General features: G+C 53.4%; 1 protein-coding gene across 1 annotated transcript; it reads left to right on the forward strand.

The window, feature by feature from the left end:
* Nucleotides 1-15,069: 15,069 nt before the first annotated feature.
* On the forward strand, nt 15,070-19,888 carry LOC137353145 (E3 SUMO-protein ligase ZBED1-like). The gene is made up of 3 exons (XM_068019191.1): nt 15,070-15,339; nt 16,458-16,593; nt 17,889-19,888. The coding sequence occupies exons 1-3, from the start codon at nt 15,070-15,072 to the stop codon at nt 19,886-19,888; spliced, it is 2,406 nt and encodes an 801-aa protein (XP_067875292.1).
* Nucleotides 19,889-20,098: the final 210 nt, after the last annotated feature.

Consider the following 20,098-nt stretch of genomic DNA (forward strand, 5'->3'; position numbering starts at 1 on the left):
GGGAATGTGAGTGAAGATGGAGGGAATGTGAGTGAGGATGGAGGGAATGTGAGTGAGGATGGAGAGAATGAGAGTGGGAGGGAGGAGGGAATGTGAGAGGGAGGATGGAGGGAATGTGAGAGGGAGGATGGAGGGAATGTGAGATGGAGGGAATGTGAGATGGAGGATGGGGAAATGTGAGGGAGGATGGAGGGAATGTGAGTGAAGATGGAGGGAATGTGAGTGAGGATGGAGAGAATGAGAGTGGGAGGGAGGAGGGAATGTGAGAGGGAGGATGGAGGGAATGTGAGAGGGAGGATGGAGGGAATGTGAGATGGAGGATGGAGGGAATGTGAGATGGAGGATGGGGAAATGTGAGGGAGGATGGAGGGAATGTGAGTGAAGATGGAGGGAATGTGAGTGAGGATGGAGAGAATGAGAGTGGGAGGGAGGAGGGAATGTGAGAGGGAGGATGGAGGGAATGTGAGAGGGAGGATGGAGGGAATGTGAGGGAGGATGGAGGGAATGTGAGTGAAGATGGAGGGAATGTGAGTGAGGATGGAGAGAATGAGAGTGGGAGGATGGATGGAATGTGAGTGGGAGGATGGAGGGATTGTGAGTGGGAGGATGGAGGGAATGTGAGTGAGGATGGAGGGAATGAGAGTGGGAGGATGGAGGGAATGTGAGAGAGAGGATGGAGGGAATGTGAGAGAGAGGATGGAGGGAATGTGAGAGGGTGGATGGAGGGAATGTGAGAGGGAGGATGGAGGGAATGTGAGAGGGATGGAGGGAATGTGAGATGGAGGATGGGGAAATGTGAGGGAGGATGGGGGGAATTTGATGGAGGATGGAGGGAATGTGAGAGGTTAGATGGAAGAAATATGAGGCAGGATGGAGGGAATGAGAGTGGGAGGATGGAGGGAATGAGAGTGGGAGGATGGAGGGACATGAGAATGGGAGGATGGAGGGAATGAGAATGGGAGGATGGAGGGAATGAGAGTTGGAGGATGGAGGGAATGTGAGAGGGGGGATGGAGGGAATGTGAGTGAGGATGGAGAGAATGAGAGTGGGAGGATGGATGAATGTGAGTGGGAGGATGGAGGGAATGTGGGTGAGGATGGAGAGAATGAGAGTGGGAGGATGGAGGGAATGTGAGTGAGGATGGAGAGAATGAGAGTGGGAGGATGGAGAGAATGAGAGTGAGAGGATGGAGGGAATGTGAGTAAGGATGGAGGGAATGAGAGTGGGAGGATGGAGGGAATGAGAGTGGGAGGATGGAGGGAATGAGAGTGAGAGGATGGAGGGAATGAGAGTGGGAGGATGGAGAGAATGAGAGTGAGAGGATGGAGGGAATGTGAGTGGGAGGATGGAGGGAATGTGAGTGGGAGGATGGAGAGAGTGAGGATGGAGAGAATGTGAGTGGGAGGATGGAGGGAATGAGAGTGGGTGGATGGAGGGAATGAGAGTGGGAGGATGGAGGGAATGAGAGTGGGAGGATGGAGGGAATGAGAGTGGGAGGATGGAGGGAATGAGAGTGGGAGGATGGAGGGAATGAGAGGGGGAGGGAATGTGAGTGAGGATGGAGGGAATGAGAGTGGGAGGATGGAGGGAATGAGAGTGGGAGGATGGAGGGAATGAGAGTGGGAGGATGGAGGGAATGTGAGTGGGAGGATGGAGAGAATGAGAGTGAGAGGATGGAGGAATGTGAGTGGGAGGATGGAGAGAGTGGGAGGATGGAGGGAATGTGAGTGGGAAGATGGAGGAATGTGAGTGGGAGATGGAGGGATGTGAGTGAGAGATGGAGAGAATGGGTGGAGGTGGAGGGATGTGGGAGGTGAGAGAATGAGAGTGGGAGGATGGAGAGAATGAGAGTGGGAGGATGGAGAGAATGAGAGTGGGAGGATGGAGGGAATGAGAGTGGGAGGATGGAGGGAATGAGAGTGGGAGGATGGAGGGAATGAGAGTGGGAGGATGGAGGGAATGAGAGTGGGAGGATGGAGGGAATGAGAGTGGGAGGGGGAGGGAATGTGAGATGGAGGATGGGGAAATGTGAGGGAGGATGGAGGGAATGTGAGTGAAGATGGAGGGAATGTGTGGAGGATGGAGGGAAAGAGAGTGAGGATGGAGAGAATGAGAGTGGGAGGGGGAGGATTGAGAGGAGGATGGAGGGATGTGAGAGGGAGGATGGAGGGAATGTGAGATGGAGGATGGGGAAATGTGAGGGAGGATGGAGGGAATGTGAGTGAAGATGGAGGAATGTGAGTGAGGATGGAGAGAATGAGAGTGGGAGGGAGGAGGGAATGTGAGAGGGAGGATGGAGGGAATGTGAGAGGGAGGATGGAGGGAATGTGAGATGGAGGATGGGGAAATGTGAGGGAGGATGGAGGGAATGTGAGTGAAGATGGAGGGAATGTGAGTGAGGATGGAGAGAATGAGAGTGGGAGGGAGGAGGGAATGTGAGGAGGGAGGATGGAGGGAATGTGAGAGGGAGGATGGAGGGAATGTGAGATGGAGGATGGGGACATGTGAGGGAGGATGGAGGGAATGTGAGTGAAGATGGAGGGAATGTGAGTGAAGATGGAGGGAATGTGAGTGAGGATGGAGAGAATGTGAGTGGGAGGATGGAGGGATTGTGAGTGGGAGGATGGAGGGATTGTGAGTGGGAGGATGGAGGGAATGTGAGTGAGGATGGAGGGAATGAGAGTGGGAGGATGGAGGGAATGAGAGTGGAGGATGGAGGGAATGTGAGTGGAGGATGGAGGGAATGTGAGAGGGAGGATGGAGGGAATGTGAGATGGAGGATGGGGAAATGTGAGGGAGGATGGGGGGAATTTGATGGAGGATGGAGGGAATGTGAGAGGTTAGATGGAAGAAATATGAGGCAGGATGGAGGGAATGAGAGTGGGAGGATGGAGGGAATGAGAGTGGGAGGATGGAGGGAATGAGAGTGGGAGGATGGAGGGAATGAGAATGGGAGGATGGAGGGAATGAGAGTTGGAGGATGGAGGGAATGTGAGAGGGGGGATGGAGGGAATGTGAGTGAGGATGGAGAGAATGAGAGTGGGAGGATGGATGGAATGTGAGTGGGAGGATGGATGGAATGTGAGTGGGAGGATGGAGGGAATGTGGGTGAGGATGGAGGGAATGTGAGTGAGGATGGAGAGAATGAGAGTGGGAGGATGGAGAGAATGAGAGTGAGAGGATGGAGGGAATGTGAGTGAGGATGGAGGGAATGAGAGTGGGAGGATGGAGGGAATGAGAGTGGGAGGATGGAGGGAATGAGAGTGGGAGGATGGAGGGATGAGAGTGGGAGGATGGAGGGAATGAGAGTGGGAGGATGGAGGGAATGAGAGTGGGAGGATGGAGGGAATGAGAGTGGGAGGATGGAGGGAATGAGAGTGGGAGGATGGAGGGAATGTGAGTGGGAGGATGGATGGAATGAGAGTGGGAGGATGGAGAGAATGAGAGTGAGAGGATGGAGGGAATGTGAGTGGGAGGATGGAGGGAATGTGAGTGGGAGGATGGAGAGAGTGAGGATGGAGAGAATGTGAGTGGGAGGATGGAGGGAATGAGAGTGGGTGGATGGAGGGAATGAGAGTGGGAGGATGGAGGGAATGAGAGTGGGAGGATGGAGGGAATGAGAGTGGGAGGATGGAGGGAATGAGAGTGGGAGGATGGAGGGAATGAGAGGGGGAGGGAATGTGAGTGAGGATGGAGGGAATGAGAGTGGGAGGATGGAGGGAATGAGAGTGGGAGGATGGAGGGAATGAGAGTGGGAGGATGGAGGGAATGTGAGTGGGAGGATGGAGAGAATGAGAGTGAGAGGATGGAGGGAATGTGAGTGGGAGGATGGAGAGAGTGGGAGGATGGAGGGAATGTGAGTGGGAAGATGGAGGGAATGTGAGTGGGAAGATGGAGGGAATGTGAGTGAGAGGATGGAGAGAATGTGAGTGGGAGGATGGAGGGAATGAGAGTGGGAGGATGGAGAGAATGAGAGTGGGAGGATGGAGAGAATGAGAGTGGGAGGATGGAGGGAATGAGAGTGGGAGGATGGAGGGAATGAGAGTGGGAGGATGGAGGGAATGAGAGTGGGAGGATGGAGGGAATGAGAGTGGGAGGATGGAGGGAATGAGAGTGGGAGGATGGAGGGAATGAGAGTGGGAGGGGGAGGGAATGTGAGATGGAGGATGGGGAAATGTGAGGGAGGATGGAGGGAATGTGAGTGAAGATGGAGGGAATGTGTGGGAGGATGGAGGGAAAGAGAGTGAGGATGGAGAGAATGAGAGTGGGAGGGAGGAGGGAATGTGAGAGGGAGGATGGAGGGAATGTGAGAGGGAGGATGGAGGGAATGTGAGATGGAGGATGGGGAAATGTGAGGGAGGATGGAGGGAATGTGAGTGAAGATGGAGGGAATGTGAGTGAGGATGGAGAGAATGAGAGTGGGAGGGAGGAGGGAATGTGAGAGGGAGGATGGAGGGAATGTGAGAGGGAGGATGGAGGGAATGTGAGATGGAGGATGGGGAAATGTGAGGGAGGATGGAGGGAATGTGAGTGAAGATGGAGGGAATGTGAGTGAGGATGGAGAGAATGAGAGTGGGAGGGAGGAGGGAATGTGAGAGGGAGGATGGAGGGAATGTGAGAGGGAGGATGGAGGGAATGTGAGATGGAGGATGGGGAAATGTGAGGGAGGATGGAGGGAATGTGAGTGAAGATGGAGGGAATGTGAGTGAAGATGGAGGGAATGTGAGTGAGGATGGAGAGAATGTGAGTGGGAGGATGGAGGGATTGTGAGTGGGAGGATGGAGGGATTGTGAGTGGGAGGATGGAGGGAATGTGAGTGAGGATGGAGGGAATGAGAGTGGGAGGATGGAGGGAATGAGAGTGGGAGGATGGAGGGAATGTGAGAGGGAGGATGGAGGGAATGTGAGAGGGAGGATGGAGGGAATGTGAGATGGAGGATGGGGAAATGTGAGGGAGGATGGGGGGAATTTGATGGAGGATGGAGGGAATGTGAGAGGTTAGATGGAAGAAATATGAGGCAGGATGGAGGGAATGAGAGTGGGAGGATGGAGGGAATGAGAGTGGGAGGATGGAGGGAATGAGAATGGGAGGATGGAGGGAATGAGAGTTGGAGGATGGAGGGAATGTGAGAGGGGGGATGGAGGGAATGTGAGTGAGGATGGAGAGAATGAGAGTGGGAGGATGGATGGAATGTGAGTGGGAGGATGGATGGAATGTGAGTGGGAGGATGGATGGAATGTGAGTGGGAGGATGGAGGGAATGTGGGTGAGGATGGAGGGAATGTGAGTGAGGATGGAGAGAATGAGAGTGGGAGGATGGAGAGAATGAGAGTGAGAGGATGGAGGGAATGAGAGTGGGAGGATGGAGGGAATGAGAGTGGGAGGATGGAGGGAATGAGAGTGGGAGGATGGAGGGAATGAGAGTGGGAGGATGGAGGGAATGAGAGTGGGAGGATGGAGGGAATGAGAGTGGGAGGATGGAGGGAATGAGAGTGGGAGGATGGAGGGAATGTGAGTGGGAGGATGGATGGAATGTGAGTGGGAGGATGGAGAGAATGAGAGTGAGAGGATGGAGGGAATGTGAGTGGGAGGATGGAGAGAATGAGAGTGAGAGGATGGAGGGAATGTGAGTGGGAGGATGTAGGGAATGTGAGTGGGAGGATGGAGAGAGTGAGAGGATGGAGAGAATGTGAGTGGGAGGATGGAGGGAATGAGAGTGGGTGGATGGAGGGAATGAGAGTGGGTGGATGGAGGGAATGAGAGTGGGAGGATGGAGGGAATGTGAGTGAGGATGGAGGGAATGAGAGTGGGAGGATGGAGGGAATGAGAGTGGGAGGATGGAGGGAATGAGAGTGGGAGGATGGAGGGAATGTGAGTGGGAGGATGGAGGGAATGTGAGTGGGAGGATGGAGAGAATGAGAGTGAGAGGATGGAGGGAATGTGAGTGGGAGGATGGAGAGAGTGGGAGGATGGAGGGAATGTGAGTGGGAGGATGGAGAGAATGAGAGTGAGAGGATGGAGAGAATGTGAGTGGGAGGATGGAGGGAATGAGAGTGGAAGGATGGAGGGAATGAGAGTGGGAGGATGGAGAGAATGAGAGTGGGAGGATGGAGAGAATGAGAGTGGGAGGATGGAGAGAATGAGAGTGGGAGGATGGAGGGAATGAGAGTGGGAGGATGGAGGGAATGAGAGTGGGAGGATGGAGGGAATGAGAGTGGGAGGATGGAGGGAATGAGAGTGGGAGGATGGAGGGAATGAGAGTGGGAGGATGGAGGGAATGAGAGTGGGAGGATGGAGGGAATGAGAGTGGGAGGGGGAGGGAATGTGAGTGGGAGGGGGGAGGGAATGTGAGTGGGAGGATGGAGGGAATGTGAGGGAGGATGGAGGGAATATGAGTGAAGATGGAGGGAATGTGAGTGAGGATGGATGGAATGTGAGTGGGATGGATGGAATGTGAGTGGGAGGATGGAGGGAATGAGTGAGGATGGAGGGAATGTGAGTGAGGATGGAGAGAATGAGAGTGGGAGGATGGAGGGAATGTGAGTGAGGATGGAGAGAATGAGAGTGGGAGGATGGAGGGAATGTGAGGGAGGATGGAGGGAATGAGAGTGGGAGGATGGAGGGAATGAGAGTGGGAGGATGGAGGGAATGTGCGAGGGTGGATGGAGGGAATGTGAGAGGGTGGATGGAGGGAATGTGAGAGGGAGGATGGAGGGAATGTGAGATGGAGGATGGGGAAATGTGAGGGAGGATGGGGAAATGTGAGGGAGGATGGGGGGAATTTGATGGAGGATGGAGGGAATGTGAGAGGTTAGATGGAAGAAATATGAGGCAGGATGGAGGGAATGTGAGGGAGGATGGAGGGAATGTGAGTGAGGATGGAGGGAATGTGAGTGAGGATGGAGGAATGTGAGTGAGGATGGAGGGAATGAGAGTGGGAGGATGGAGGGAATGAGAATGGGAGGATGGAGGGAATGAGAGTTGGAGGATGGAGGAAATGTGAGAGGGGGGATGGAGGGAATGTGAGAGGGAGGATGGAGGGAATGTGAGTGAGGATGGATGGAATGTGAGTGGGAGGATGGATGGAATGTGAGTGGGAGGATGGAGGGAATGTGGGTGAGGATGGAGAGAATGAGAGTGGGAGGATGGAGGGAATGTGAGTGAGGATGGAGAGAATGAGAGTGGGAGGATGGAGAGAATGAGAGTGAGAGGATGGAGGGAATGTGAGTGAGGATGGAGAGAATGAGAGTGGGAGGATGGAGGGAATGAGAGTGGGAGGATGGAGGGAATGAGAGTGGGAGGATGGAGGGAATGAGAGTGGGAGGATGGATGGAATGAGAGTGGGAGGATGGAGAGAATGAGAGTGGGAGGATGGAGGGAATGTGAGTGGGAGGATGGAGAGAATGAGAGTGAGAGGATGGAGGGAATGTGAGTGGGAGGATGGAGGGAATGTGAGTGGGAGGATGGAGGGAATGTGAGTGGGAGGATGGAGGGAATGTGAGTGGGAGGATGGAGAGAGTGAGAGGATGGAGAGAATGTGAGTGGGAGGATGGAGGGAATGAGAGTGGGTGGATGGAGGGAATGAGAGTGGGTGGATGGAGGGAATGAGAGTGGGAGGATGGAGGGAATGTGAGTGAGGATGGAGGGAATGAGAGTGGGAGGATGGAGGGAATGAGAGTGGGAGGATGGAGGGAATGAGAGTGGGAGGGGGAGGGAATGTGAGTGAGGATGGAGGGAATGGAGGATGGAGGGAATGAGAGTGGGAGGATGGAGGGAATGAGAGTGGGAGGATGGAGGGAATGAGAGTGGGAGGATGGAGGGAATGTGAGTGGGAGGATGGAGGGAATGTGAGTGGGAGGATGGAGAGAATGAGAGTGAGAGGATGGAGGGAATGTGAGTGGGAGGATGGAGAGAGTGGGAGGATGGAGGGAATGTGAGTGGGAAGATGGAGGGAATGTGAGTGGGAGGATGGAGAGAATGAGAGTGAGAGGATGGAGAGAATGTGAGTGGGAGGATGGAGGGAATGAGAGTGGAAGCATGGAGGGAATGAGAGTGGGAGGATGGAGAGAATGAGAGTGGGAGGATGGAGAGAATGAGAGTGGGAGGATGGAGAGAATGAGAGTGGGAGGATGGAGGGAATGAGAGTGGGAGGATGGAGGGAATGAGAGTGGGAGGATGGAGGGAATGAGTGGGAGGATGGAGGGAATGAGAGTGGGAGGATGGAGGGAATGAGAGTGGGAGGATGGAGGGAATGAGAGTGGGAGGATGGAGGGAGTGGGAGGGGGAGGGAGTGGGAGGGGGAGGGAATGTGAGTGGGAGGATGGAGGGAATGTGAGGGAGGATGGAGGGAATATGAGTGAAGATGGAGGGAATGTGAGTGAGGATGGATGGAATGTGAGTGGGATGGATGGAATGTGAGTGGGAGGATGGAGGGAATGTGAGTGAGGATGGAGGGAATGTGAGTGAGGATGGAGAGAATGAGAGTGGGAGGATGGAGGGAATGAGAGTGGGAGGATGGAGAGAATGAGAGTGGGAGGATGGAGAGAATGAGAGTGGGAGGATGGAGGGAATGAGAGTGGGAGGATGGAGGGAATGAGAGTGGGAGGATGGAGGGAATGAGTGGGAGAATGAGGGAATGAGAGTGGGAGGATGGGGATGGAGTGGGAGGTTGGAGGTGGAGGGTGGTGGGAGGGGGGAGGGAATGTGAGTGGGAGGGGGAGGGAATGTGAGTGGGAGGATGGAGGGAATGAGAGTGGGAGGATGGAGGGATATGAGTGAAGATGGAGGGAATGTGAGTGAGGATGGATGGAATGTGAGTGGGATGGATGGAATGTGAGTGGGAGGATGGAGGGAATGTGAGTGAGGATGGAGGGAATGTGGTGAGGATGGTGGGATGTGAGTGAGGATGGAGAGAATGAGAGTGGGTGGATGGGGAATGTGTGGGAGGATGGAGGGAATGAGAGTGGGAGGGAGGAGGGAATGTGAGGGAGGATGGAGGGAATGAGTGAAGATGGAGGGAATGTGAGTGAGGATGGAGAGAATGAGTGGGAGGATGGAGGGAATGTGAGTGGGAGGATGGAGGGATGTGAGTGAGGATGGAGAGAATGAGAGTGGGAGGATGGAGGGAATGAGAGTGGGAGGATGGAGGGAATGAGAGTGGGAGGATGGAGGGAATGAGAGTGGGAGGATGGAGGGAATGAGAGTGGGAGGATGGAGGGAATGAGAGTGGGAGGATGGAGGGAATGAGAGTGGGAGGATGGAGGGAATGTGTGAGGGAGGATGGAGGGATTGTGAGGGAGGATGGGGAATGTGAGGGTGGATGGAGGGAATTTGATGGAGGATGGAGGGAATGTGAGAGGTTAGATGGAAGAAATATGAGGCAGGATGGAGGGAATGTGAGGGAGGATGGAGGGAATGAGAGTGGGAGGATGGAGGGAATGAGAGTGGGAGAATGGGGAAATGTGAGGGAGGATGGGGAAATGTGAGGGAGGATGGGGAAATGTGAGGGAGGATGGAGGGAGTTTGATGGAGGATGGAGGGAATGTGAGGGAGGATAGAGGGAATATGGGAGGATGGAGGGAATGTGAGAGGGAGGATGGAGGGAATGTGAGAGGGAGGATGGAGGGAATGTGAGAGAGGATGGAGAGAATGTGAGGGAGGATAGAGGGAATATGGGAGGATGGAGGGAATGTGAGAGGGAGGATGGAGGGAATGTGAGAGGGAGGATGGGGGAATCTGAGGGAGGATGGAGAGAATGTGTAAGTGAGGATGGAGAGAATGTGTAAGTGAGGATGGAGGGAATGAGAGTGGGAGGATGGAGGGAATGAGTGGGAGGATGGAGGGAATGAGTGGGAGGATGGAGGGAATGAGAGTGGGAGAATGGGGAAATGTGAGGGAGGATGGGGAAATGTGAGGGAGGATGGAGGGAATTTGATGGAGGATGGAGGGAATGTGAGGGAGGTTGGAGGGAATGTGAGGGAGGATAGAGGGAATATGGGAGGATGGAGGGAATGTGAGAGGGAGGATGGAGGGAATGTGAGAGGGAGGATGGAGGGAATGTGAGAGAGGATGGAGAGAATGTGAGGGAGGATAGAGGGAATATGGGAGGATGGAGGGAATGTGAGAGGGAGGATGGAGGGAATGTGAGAGGGAGGATGGGGGAATCTGAGGGAGGATGGAGAGAATGTGAAGGAGGATGGAGAGAATGTGTAAGTGAGGATGGAGGGAATGTGAGGCAGGATGAAGGGAATGTGATGGAGGATGGAGGGAATGTGAGAGGGAGGATGGAGAGAATGTGAGAGGGAGGATGGAGGGAATGTGAGAGGGAGGATGGAGGGAATGTGAGGGAGGATGCAGGGTATGTGAGGGAGGTTGGAGGGAATGTGAGGAAGGTTGGAGGGAATGTGAGGGAGGTTGGAGCGAATGTGAGAGGGATGGAGGGTATGTGAGGGAGGATGGAGGGAATGTGAGAGGGAGGATGTGGGAATGTGAGGGAGGATTGAGGGACTGTGGGGGAGGATTAAGGGAATGTGTGAGGGAGGATGGAGGGAATGTGAGTGAGGATGGAGAGAATAAGAGTGGGAGGATGGAGGGAATGAGAGTGGGAGGATGGAGGGAATGAGAGTGGGAGGATGGAGGGAATGAGAATGGGAGGATGGAGGGTATGTGAGGGAGGATGGAGGGAATGTGAGAGGGAGGATGTGGGAATGTGAGGGAGGATTGAGGGACCGTGGGGGAGGATTAAGGGAATGTGTGAGGGAGGATGGAGGGAATGTGAGTGAGGATGGAGAGAATAAGAGTGGGAGGATGGAGGGAATGAGAGTGGGAGGATGGAGGGAATGAGAGTGGGAGGATGGAGGGAATGAGAGTGGGAGGATGGAGGGAATGAGAGTGGGAGGATGGAGGGAATGAGAGTGGGAGGATGGAGGGAATGAGAATGGGAGGATGGAGGGAATGAGAGTGGGAGGATGGAGGGAATGAGAGTGGGAGGATGTGGGAATGTGAGGGAGGATTGAGGGACTGTGGGGGAGGATTAAGGGAATGTGTGAGTGAGGATGGAGAGAATAAGAGTGGGAGGATGGAGGGAATGAGAGTGGGAGGATGGAGGGAATGAGAGTGGGAGGATGGAGGGAATGAGAGTGGGAGGATGGAGGGAATGAGAGTGGGAGGATGGAGGGAATGAGAGTGGGAGGATGGAGGGAATGAGAGTGGGAGGATGGAGGGAATGTGAGTGAGGATGGAGAGAATGGGAGTGGGAGGATGGAGGGAATGAGAGTGGGAGGATGGAGGGAATGAGAGTGGGAGGATGGAGGGAATGAGAGTGGGAGGATGGAGGGAATGTGAGAGGTTAGATGGAAGAAATATGAGGCAGGATGGAGGGAATGTGAGGGAGGATGGAGGGAATGAGGGAGGTTGGAGGGAATGTGAGGGAGGATAGAGGGAATATGGGAGGATGGAGGGAAGGTGAGAGGGAGGATGGAGGGAATCTGAGGGAGGATGGAGAGAATGTGAGGGAGGATAGAGGGAATGTGAGAGGGAGGATGGGGGAATCTGAGGGAGGATGGAGAGAATGTGAGGGAGGATGGAGAGAATGTTTAGTGAGGATGGAGGGAATGTGAGAGGAAGGATGGGGGAATGTGAGGGAGGATGCAGGGTATGTGAGAGGGGTTGGAGCGAGGATGCTGGGAATGTGAGGGAGGATGGAGGGAATGTGAGGGAGGTTGGAGCGAATGTGAGAGGGATGGAGGGTATGTGAGGGAGGATGGAGGGAATGTGAGAGGGAGGATGTGGGAATGTGAGGGAGGATGGAGGGAATGTCAGAGGGAGAATGGGGGGAATGTGAGGGAGGATTGAGGGACTGTGGGGGAGGATTAAGGGAATGTGAGAGGGAGGATGGGAGAATGTGAGGGGAAGGATGGGAGAATGTGTGGGGGAGGATGGAGGGAATGTGTGGGGGAGGATGGAGGGAATGTGTGGGGGAGGATGGAGGGAATGTGTGGGGGAGGATGGAGGGAATGTGAGAGGGAGGATGGAGGGAATGTGAGAGGGAGGATGGAGGGAATGTGAGAGGGAGGATGGAGGGAATGAGAGGGAGGATGGAGAGAATGTGATGGTGGATGGAGGGAATGTGTGAGGGAGGATGGAATGTGAGGGGGAGGGTGGAGGGAATGTGAGAGGGAGGATGGAGGGAGTGTGAAGGAGGATGGAGGGAATGTGAGGGAGGTTGGAGCGAATGTGAGAGGTAGGATGTAGGGAATGTGAGAGGGAGGATGGGGGAATGTGAGGGAGGATGGAGGGAATATGAGTGGGAGGAGGAGGAAATGTGAGGAAGGATGGAGGGAATGTGAGAGGGTGGATGGATGGAATGTGAGAGGGTGGATGGAGGGAATGTGAGGATGGAGGGAATGTGAGAGGGAGGTAGGAGGGAATGTGATGGATGGAGGGAATGTCATGGAGGATGAGGGAATGTGATGGTGGATGGAGGGAATGTGTGAGGGAGGATGGATGGAGTGTGAGGGAGGATGGAGGAAATGTGAGAGGGAGGATGGAGGGAATTTGAGGGAGGATGGAATGGGAGAGGGAGGATGGAGGGAGGAATGTGAAGGGGGATGGGGGGAATGTGAGAGGGGGGATGGGGGGAATGTGAGAGGGGGGATGGAGGGAATGTGAGAGGGAGGAATGAGGGAATGTGAGGGAGGAATGAGGGAATGAGAGGGATGGAGGGTATGAGAGGGAGGATGGAGGGAATGTCAGAGGGAGGATGGGGGGAATGTGATGGTGGATGGAGGGAATGTGTGAGGAAGGATGGAGAGAATGTGAGGGAGGATGGAATGTGAGAGGGAGGATGGGGGGAGGAATGTGAAGGGGGATGGGGGGAATGTGAGAGGGGGGATGGAGGGAATGTGAGAGGGAGGAATGAGGGAATGTGAGAGGGAGGATGGAGGGAATGTGAGAGGGAGGATGGAGGGAATGTGAGAGGGAGGATGGAGGGAATGTGAGAGGGAGGATGGGGGGAATGTGATGGTGGATGGAGGGAATGTGTGAGGAAGGATGGAGAGAATGTGAGGGAGGATGGAATGTGAGAGGGAGGATGGAGGGAATGTGAGTGAGGATGGAGGGAATATGAGTGGGAGGAGGAGGGAATGTGAGGAAGGATGGAGGGAATGTGAGAGGATGGATGGAATGTGAGAGGGTGGATGGAGGGAATGTGAGGGAGGTTGGAGGGAATGTGAGAGGGAGGTAGGAGGGAATGTGATGGATGGAGGGAATGTCATGGAGGATGGGGGAATCTGAGGGAGGATGAAGGGAATGTGAGAGGGAGGATGGAGGGAATGTGATGGTGGATGGAGGGAATGTGTGAGGGAGGATGGATGGAGTGTGAGGGAGGATGGATGGAGTGTGAGGGAGGATGGATGAAATGTGAGAGGGAGGATGGAGGGAATTTGAGGGAGGATGGAATGGGAGAGGGAGGATGGAGGGAGGAATGTGAAGGGGGATGGGGGGAATGTGAGAGGGGGGATGGGGGGAATGTGAGAGGGGGGATGGAGGGAATGTGAGAGGGGGGATGGAGGGAATGTGAGAGGGGGGATGGAGGGAATGTGAGAGGGAGGAATGAGGGAATGTGAGAGGGAGGAATGAGGGAATGTGAGAGGGAGGAATGAGGGAATGTGAGAGGGAGGAATGAGGGAATGTGAGAGGGAGGAATGAGGGAATGTGAGAGGGATGGAGGGAATGTCAGAGGGAGGATGGGGGGAATGTGATGGTGGATGGAGGGAATGTGTGAGGAAGGATGGAGAGAATGTGAGGGAGGATGGAATGTGAGAGGGAGGATGGGGGGAGGAATGTGAAGGGGGATGGGGGGAATGTGAGAGGGGGGATGGAGGGAATGTGAGAGGGAGGAATGAGGGAATGTGAGAGGGAGGAATGAGGGAATGTGAGAGGGAGGATGGAGGGAATGTGAGAGGGAGGATGGAGGGAATGTGAGAGGGAGGATGGGGGGAATGTGATGGTGGATGGAGGGAATGTGTGAGGAAGGATGGAGAGAATGTGAGAGGGAGGATGGAATGTGAGAGGGAGGATGGGGGGAATGTGAGAGGGGGGATGGAGGGAATGTGAGAGGGAGGAATGAGGGAATGTGAGAGGGAGGATGGAGGGAATGTGAGAGGGAGGATGGAGGGAATGTGAGAGGGAGGATGGAGGGAATGTGAGGCAGGATGGAGGGAGGAATGTGAGAGGGGATGGAGGGAGGAATGTGAGAGGGAGTATTGAGGGAAGGTGGATTGAGGGAACCTGAGATGGAGAATGGAGGGAATGAGGGAATGTAAGAAGGTGGATGGAGGGAGGAATATGAAAGGGGATGGAGGGAATGTGAGAGGGAGGAGGGAGGGAATGTGAGAGGGAGGATGGGGGAATGTGATGGTGGATGGAGGAATGTGAGAGGGAGGGAGGGAGGAATATGAAAGGGGATGGAGGGAATGTGAGAGGGAGGAGGGAGGGAATGTGGGAGTGAGGATGGTGGGAATGTGAGAAGGTGGATGGAGGGAGGAATATGAGTGGAGAATGAAGGGAATGTGGGAGTGTGGATGGTGGGAATGTGAGAAGGAGGATGGCGGATATGTGCAAAATTGGATGGAGGGAATGTAAGAAGGTGGATGGAGGGAGGAATATGAAAGGGGATGGAGGGAATGTGAGAGGGAGGATGGGGGAATGTGATGGTGGATGGAGGGAATGTGTGAGGGAGGATGCAGAGAATGTGAGGGAGGATGGAGGGAATGTGAGGCAGGATGAAGGGAATGTGAGAGGGAGGATGGAGGGAATGTGAGAGGGAGGATGGAGGGAACGTGAGAGTGATGGAGGGAGGAATCTGAGAGGGGATGGAGGGAATGTGAGGGGATGGATGAGAAGAATATTGGTAAGGTGGGATGGGAGGTGTGCAAGCGAGTGATGGAATTGGGGAAGGTGAGAGAGAGGGCAGGAATTTGAGAGGGATTGCTGGTTGGCATGTTACTGTTTTATTTCAGTGAGGCAGTTTGAGCAGCCGGTGCTGATGTGGAGCCACAGACGTAGCGGGATGCCCCGTGCCGGTGACATCTGGAAATATGTAACCAGGAGAGATGATAAAACTATCGTGTGCAACATCTGTGGCAAAGAGCTGCTCATTTCCGGCAGCGCCACTATCCTTCGGCTACACCTGGAGCGGAATCATCGCATCCACTCGCCAGACGAGGGTGACCGCAATAAGCTACAGGGAATCGACAGCAGCACAGAGAGGATTCCCGGAATTCTGTGCTCCAAGGACAGGACTCCGAAGATCACAGAGCTTATTGGCATAGATAGTCCCGTGAGTCATTATTCCCAGATTAAATGCTGGAACATCGGAATTGCAAGGTGCTGGCCCTGCCTGGGGGACAGATCCAATTTACATAACCTCTACTTATAATCGAATAAGTCCATCCCCTCAGTCTGTCATCTGCTCTGATTATCTTCAGCTCAGTGTCAAATTATGTTCTATAACACTCCTGTAAAGCACCTTGGGATGTTTTATTACATTAAAGGTGCTATGTAAATACAAGTTGTTATCTTTAGGTGCTTTTTCCTTCCTGTACTTTCCCAAAATTTAGTTCCACCTCACAAACCACCTCCCCACCCCCCCCCAATACTCTTCCACACTCCCTCACCACACTCCCTCTACCGTCCCTCTCCATCAAGCTGGATAATGTGGTCTAAAGGGCAGCACAGTGGTTAGCACCGCAGCCTCACAGCTCCAGCGACCCGGGTTCGGTTCTGGGTACTGCCTGTGTGCAGTTTGCAAGTTCTCCCTGTGTCTGCGTGGGTTTCCACCAGGTGCTCCAGTTTCCTCCCACAGCCAAAGACTTGCAGGTTGATGGGTAAATTGGTCATTGTAAATTGCCCCTAGTGTAGGTAGGTGGTAGGAGAGTGGTGGGGATGTGGTAGGGAATATGGGATTAATGTAGGATTAGTATAAATGGGTGGTTGTTGGTCGGTTGTTGGGCTGAAGGGCCTGTTTCAGTGCTGTATCTCTCTATGACTCTAATGTTGAATCTGGACGGTTTCTCTCCCTCACCAGCGTCGAGCTGTGCGTTGTAGAAACTCCACATGGTTTCCAAATTTGTTCAGCTAATTCAGGATGGGGTTGAATCTGAGACCCTCTAGTTTGTCTGGCTGGACAATAATAAAGTTAAAATGCACCCCATCCACACCCCTCCCTCCCTCACCAGCTCATCACACCCGCTTCCTCCCCACACATCCCTGACCTCCCTCCCTCCTCACATCCCCTCCCTCCCTCTCTCGCCACACTCCCTCCTCGCACATCCCCTCCCTCCCTCCAGCTATTAGCGGAGTGCTGAGATGAGAATGCATAGATTCTGTCGTCCATTTCTCCCTTTCACAGGACAGGCTTTGAAGAAGCTATTAATGTTGTTCCTGCATTCCCTGAAGGTAACCCTCACGACACACAGCAGTAAGAGGATCTCGAAGATGCTGCGGCAGTGTGCTGCTCGTCTAGAGGCCGATGAGGACCAGGAAATCCATCCCTTTGCTGGAGTTAGTGAATCCTGTACTGCATTAGCTGAAGGTAACAGTAACTGTACAGTGTGGAGTGTTAGATTAAATCTAGCCAGTGCTCACTAACTCTGCAAGTAAATCCAATCTTAAAGCAGTCTCAGAGGCCTACTGGCAAAGTAAACCAGTGAAAAGTACATTCCAAACAAATAAATGCAAAACAAATTCTTCTGGGTTAACATTCTCCCCTCGACCGAATACAGATAAAAAGATCAGTGCCTGTCCCCGCTGGCAGCGACTTTCTGGTAGTGAGTTTGTTGAGTGCTGGTGCCAGGATGATGAGACAGGGACAGCGCCTCTGAACAGAGAAAGGAAAGCGACAGGGCAGCAGTTGCATTAAATAGGACGGCAGCTGTAAGGAGGCTGGGGTAACCGTGAAAGGAGGAGAGGAAACAACAGCAAATCCCAGTCCAGTCATCATTCTACAACCAGACCGGGGTGGAGGCCCAGATTGAACTGGGCAGCAGCAGCCTGGGAACCTGTGAAGGGAGAGCATTGCAAATAGGTTGGGACTGAATTCGCAGTATCTCTGGGATGGTTTGAAGTCGGTTCTGCAATATTATTGTTCTGATCTCGATTGCACTGCCTGAGGGGGGGTGGCGGGTGGAAGCAAATTCCATAATAACTTTCAAAAGAGATTTGGATAAACCCTTGGAGGGAAAATATTTATGATGGGGAGCACAACGAATGGGACAGCTCTTTCAAAAGGCTGGCACAGATCTGATAGGCTGAATGGCCTCCTTCTCTGCTGTAGGATTCCAGGAAACGCTGAACAGGCTGGGGTTCTTTTCTCTAGAAAAGAGAATGCTGAGGGGTGACCTGATGGAGGTCTTTAAGATTATGAACGGCTTTGATAGGGTAGACGTAGAGAGGACATCAGGCCTGATTTTAACTCTGTGTAATTGAATGGGTTTTGAGCAAGTTAAAATCTCACCCAATGTTTCCACTTGTGGGGAAGACCAAAACTAGTCTACATAAATGTAATATAGTCACTAATAAATGTAATAGAGAATTCAGGAGAAACTTCTTTACCCAGAGAATGTGGAACGCACTACCACAGGGAGTGGTTGAGGCAAATAGCATCAATGCAGTTAAATGGGAAGCCAGATAAACACATGAGGAAGAAAGTAATAGAAGGTTATGCTGATAGAATTTGATGAAACGGGATGGGAGGAGACTCGTGTGGAACATGAACAGCAACACGGAGCAGTTCAGGCGAATGGCCTTTGTCTGTCCAGTAAATTCTGTTATGTTCTGATTCTATGAATTGGATGTTCAGTGCTGTGATGGTTTTTGTGTCATCTGCAGATGAGCTCTCCATGGTTCTGCGGTCTTATCAACTCGCCAGGGATGGGAGTGCAGGGTCCCGAAGGAGGAAGGGGGCTGAGCTGAACTACAAGCGAGCCTCACCTGTGAGCTGCCGAGAAAAGTCGCAAACTTGGGACTTCTTCAAGAAGTTGAATGATCGGTGCGTGGAGTGCAGCCTCTGCCGCAAGCAGCTGTGCTACCACAACAGCACCACCAGCCTGCGGGAACACCTGAGACGCAAGCACAACCTCAGTGAGCTAGACCTTCGCCAGTCTCAGGACGAAGGCTCCTCGTCCTCCGAGTCCCTGGGGCAGGAGCCTGATATGAAGAAGAACAAGCCGGTAAGCATCACCGAACTAGTCCTGCACGACGCAAAACCCTGCTCGGAGAAAAGAGAGGAGGTGATTGGTGACCTGATTCTGGGAATGGTATTCCGAGACCTACAGCCCATTTCTGTCATCAATAACGAGGGCTTTAAGCGGCTGCTTGGCTTTCTAGAGCCCAGTTATAAAATACCGTCGAATGCGCACTTAGCCACAAACCTGAGACACAAATACACCCTCGCCAAGTTACAGCTGGAGCACTATCTGCACTCAGTCCCATCTCTGACTCTCTCCACTGACACCTGGACTTCACAGGGCAAGCAGACCTACCTCACCATTGTGGGGCATTTCATTGACTGTCGCTGGCGCCTAGCCCGCTGCGTACTCAAGACCACCCCCCAGTACAACCCAGCACCAGATTACATCGGTGAGCTGCTTTACTCTGTTATTGGCGAGTTTGGTGTTTCCAGCAAGGCAGTAAACTGCGTGGTGCACGACAGTGCAGGCAACCTGCTGAGCAGCTCCCGCCTGCTGCAGGAGCGCTTTGGCTGGTCGAGCCTGTGCTGCGCTGGGTGCATGCTGCAGCTGTGTATCAAGTTGGGGCTGCAGGTGGACCAGGTGCAGCACACGCTGAGCGTGGCCAGACGCATTGTCAATCACTTCCACCACAGTGCACGGGCAAGCACCGAACTCAACGCCAAGCTGGCTGAGATGAACAAAGACAGGCTGACATTAGTCATGGACGCAGCTACTCGTTGGAGCAGCACCTTCGACATGTGTGAGAGGCTGTTGGAGTTGCGTTGGGCAGTGAGCATGGTGCTGGAAGAGGACCGAGCAGGCCATCTGACTGTCCAAAACCTGTCTGATCATCAGTGGAAACTTCTTCAGGATCTCCTGCCCATCCTGAAGACACTTAAAGTAGCATCGTCTTTCCTAAGTGAAGAGCACAATGCCTCTGTGTCCGCCTTGATCCCATGTCTTCATGGGGTGAGTACAGCTCTCGTGCACCACCATGGTGACCCAGGCTGTATTGTGAGGACAGTGAGTGCAAAAATCAGGTCAGAGATTGGCAAGCGCTGGCATCTCCCAGACGACAATGAGATGATGGAGAGTCCCGCCATCGTGGCATCCTTTTTAGATCCTCGATTCAAGGACCTTCGCTTCCTGAACGCTGACACACGGGACAAGATCCACAATAAAGTGAAGAACATGCTGTCCAGTGCCATGTCCAGTCCTCAGTCCCACTCGTCCAGCTCTTCCTCAGACGAGCACAGCGCTACGGAATATGAGCAAGGCAGTAAACACCGCGATCGCAAAGCGAGTCACAAACCCAGCCAGTGTGAGTACGATCTCCTGTTCGGTGAAGATCCCACCGAGCGTATGCCGGAGATTCACCAGCAGCTGGAGAGCTACTTGGCCGAGCCTCTGCGTAAACGCAACACCAACCCCTTCGACTGGTGGAAGAACAATGAGCACCGCTTCCCAGCTGTGGCCAAGCTGGCCAAACAATACCTGGCTATCCCCGCCACATCCGTCTCCGCCACCACAGCATTCTTCTGTTCCAACAGTATCCCAGACCAGACCAGGTCAGCTCTGCTGCCGGACGACATTGACCAGATCCTGTTCTTGCACAAAAACTTTGATTATATCGAATCACTAAAGAGATACAGACAGTGAGCCCAACACCTGTCCATGGAGACTCCGTTTCTGTAACTGGGCATTGTACCTTTTCAGGGACAGATTTGCTTTTCTTGTCCTTGTTCATTAATTGGGGCTCATTTGAATGTCACTCTGATAGTTTCTTTCCCCCAAGTGCTGTTGATGACCTCCAATCCTGCAGACTCCAGCAGCTCTCCAATACCACACCCACACTTCACATGTGAGCCA

Source organism: Heterodontus francisci, chromosome 40 (assembly GCF_036365525.1).
Source record: "Heterodontus francisci isolate sHetFra1 chromosome 40, sHetFra1.hap1, whole genome shotgun sequence".
NCBI lineage: Eukaryota > Metazoa > Chordata > Chondrichthyes > Heterodontiformes > Heterodontidae > Heterodontus > Heterodontus francisci.

Bases quoted from the DNA above. Each gene is read 5' to 3' on its own strand.
- LOC137353145 (XM_068019191.1), top strand. From the start codon at position 15,070: ATGCCCCGTGCCGGTGACATCTGGAAATATGTAACCAGGAGAGATGAT. The intron at 15,340-16,457 runs GTGAGTCATTAT...CATTCCCTGAAG, and splicing joins TTATTGGCATAGATAGTCCC to GTAACCCTCACGACACACAG. The intron at 16,594-17,888 runs GTAACAGTAACT...TGTCATCTGCAG, and splicing joins CTGTACTGCATTAGCTGAAG to ATGAGCTCTCCATGGTTCTG.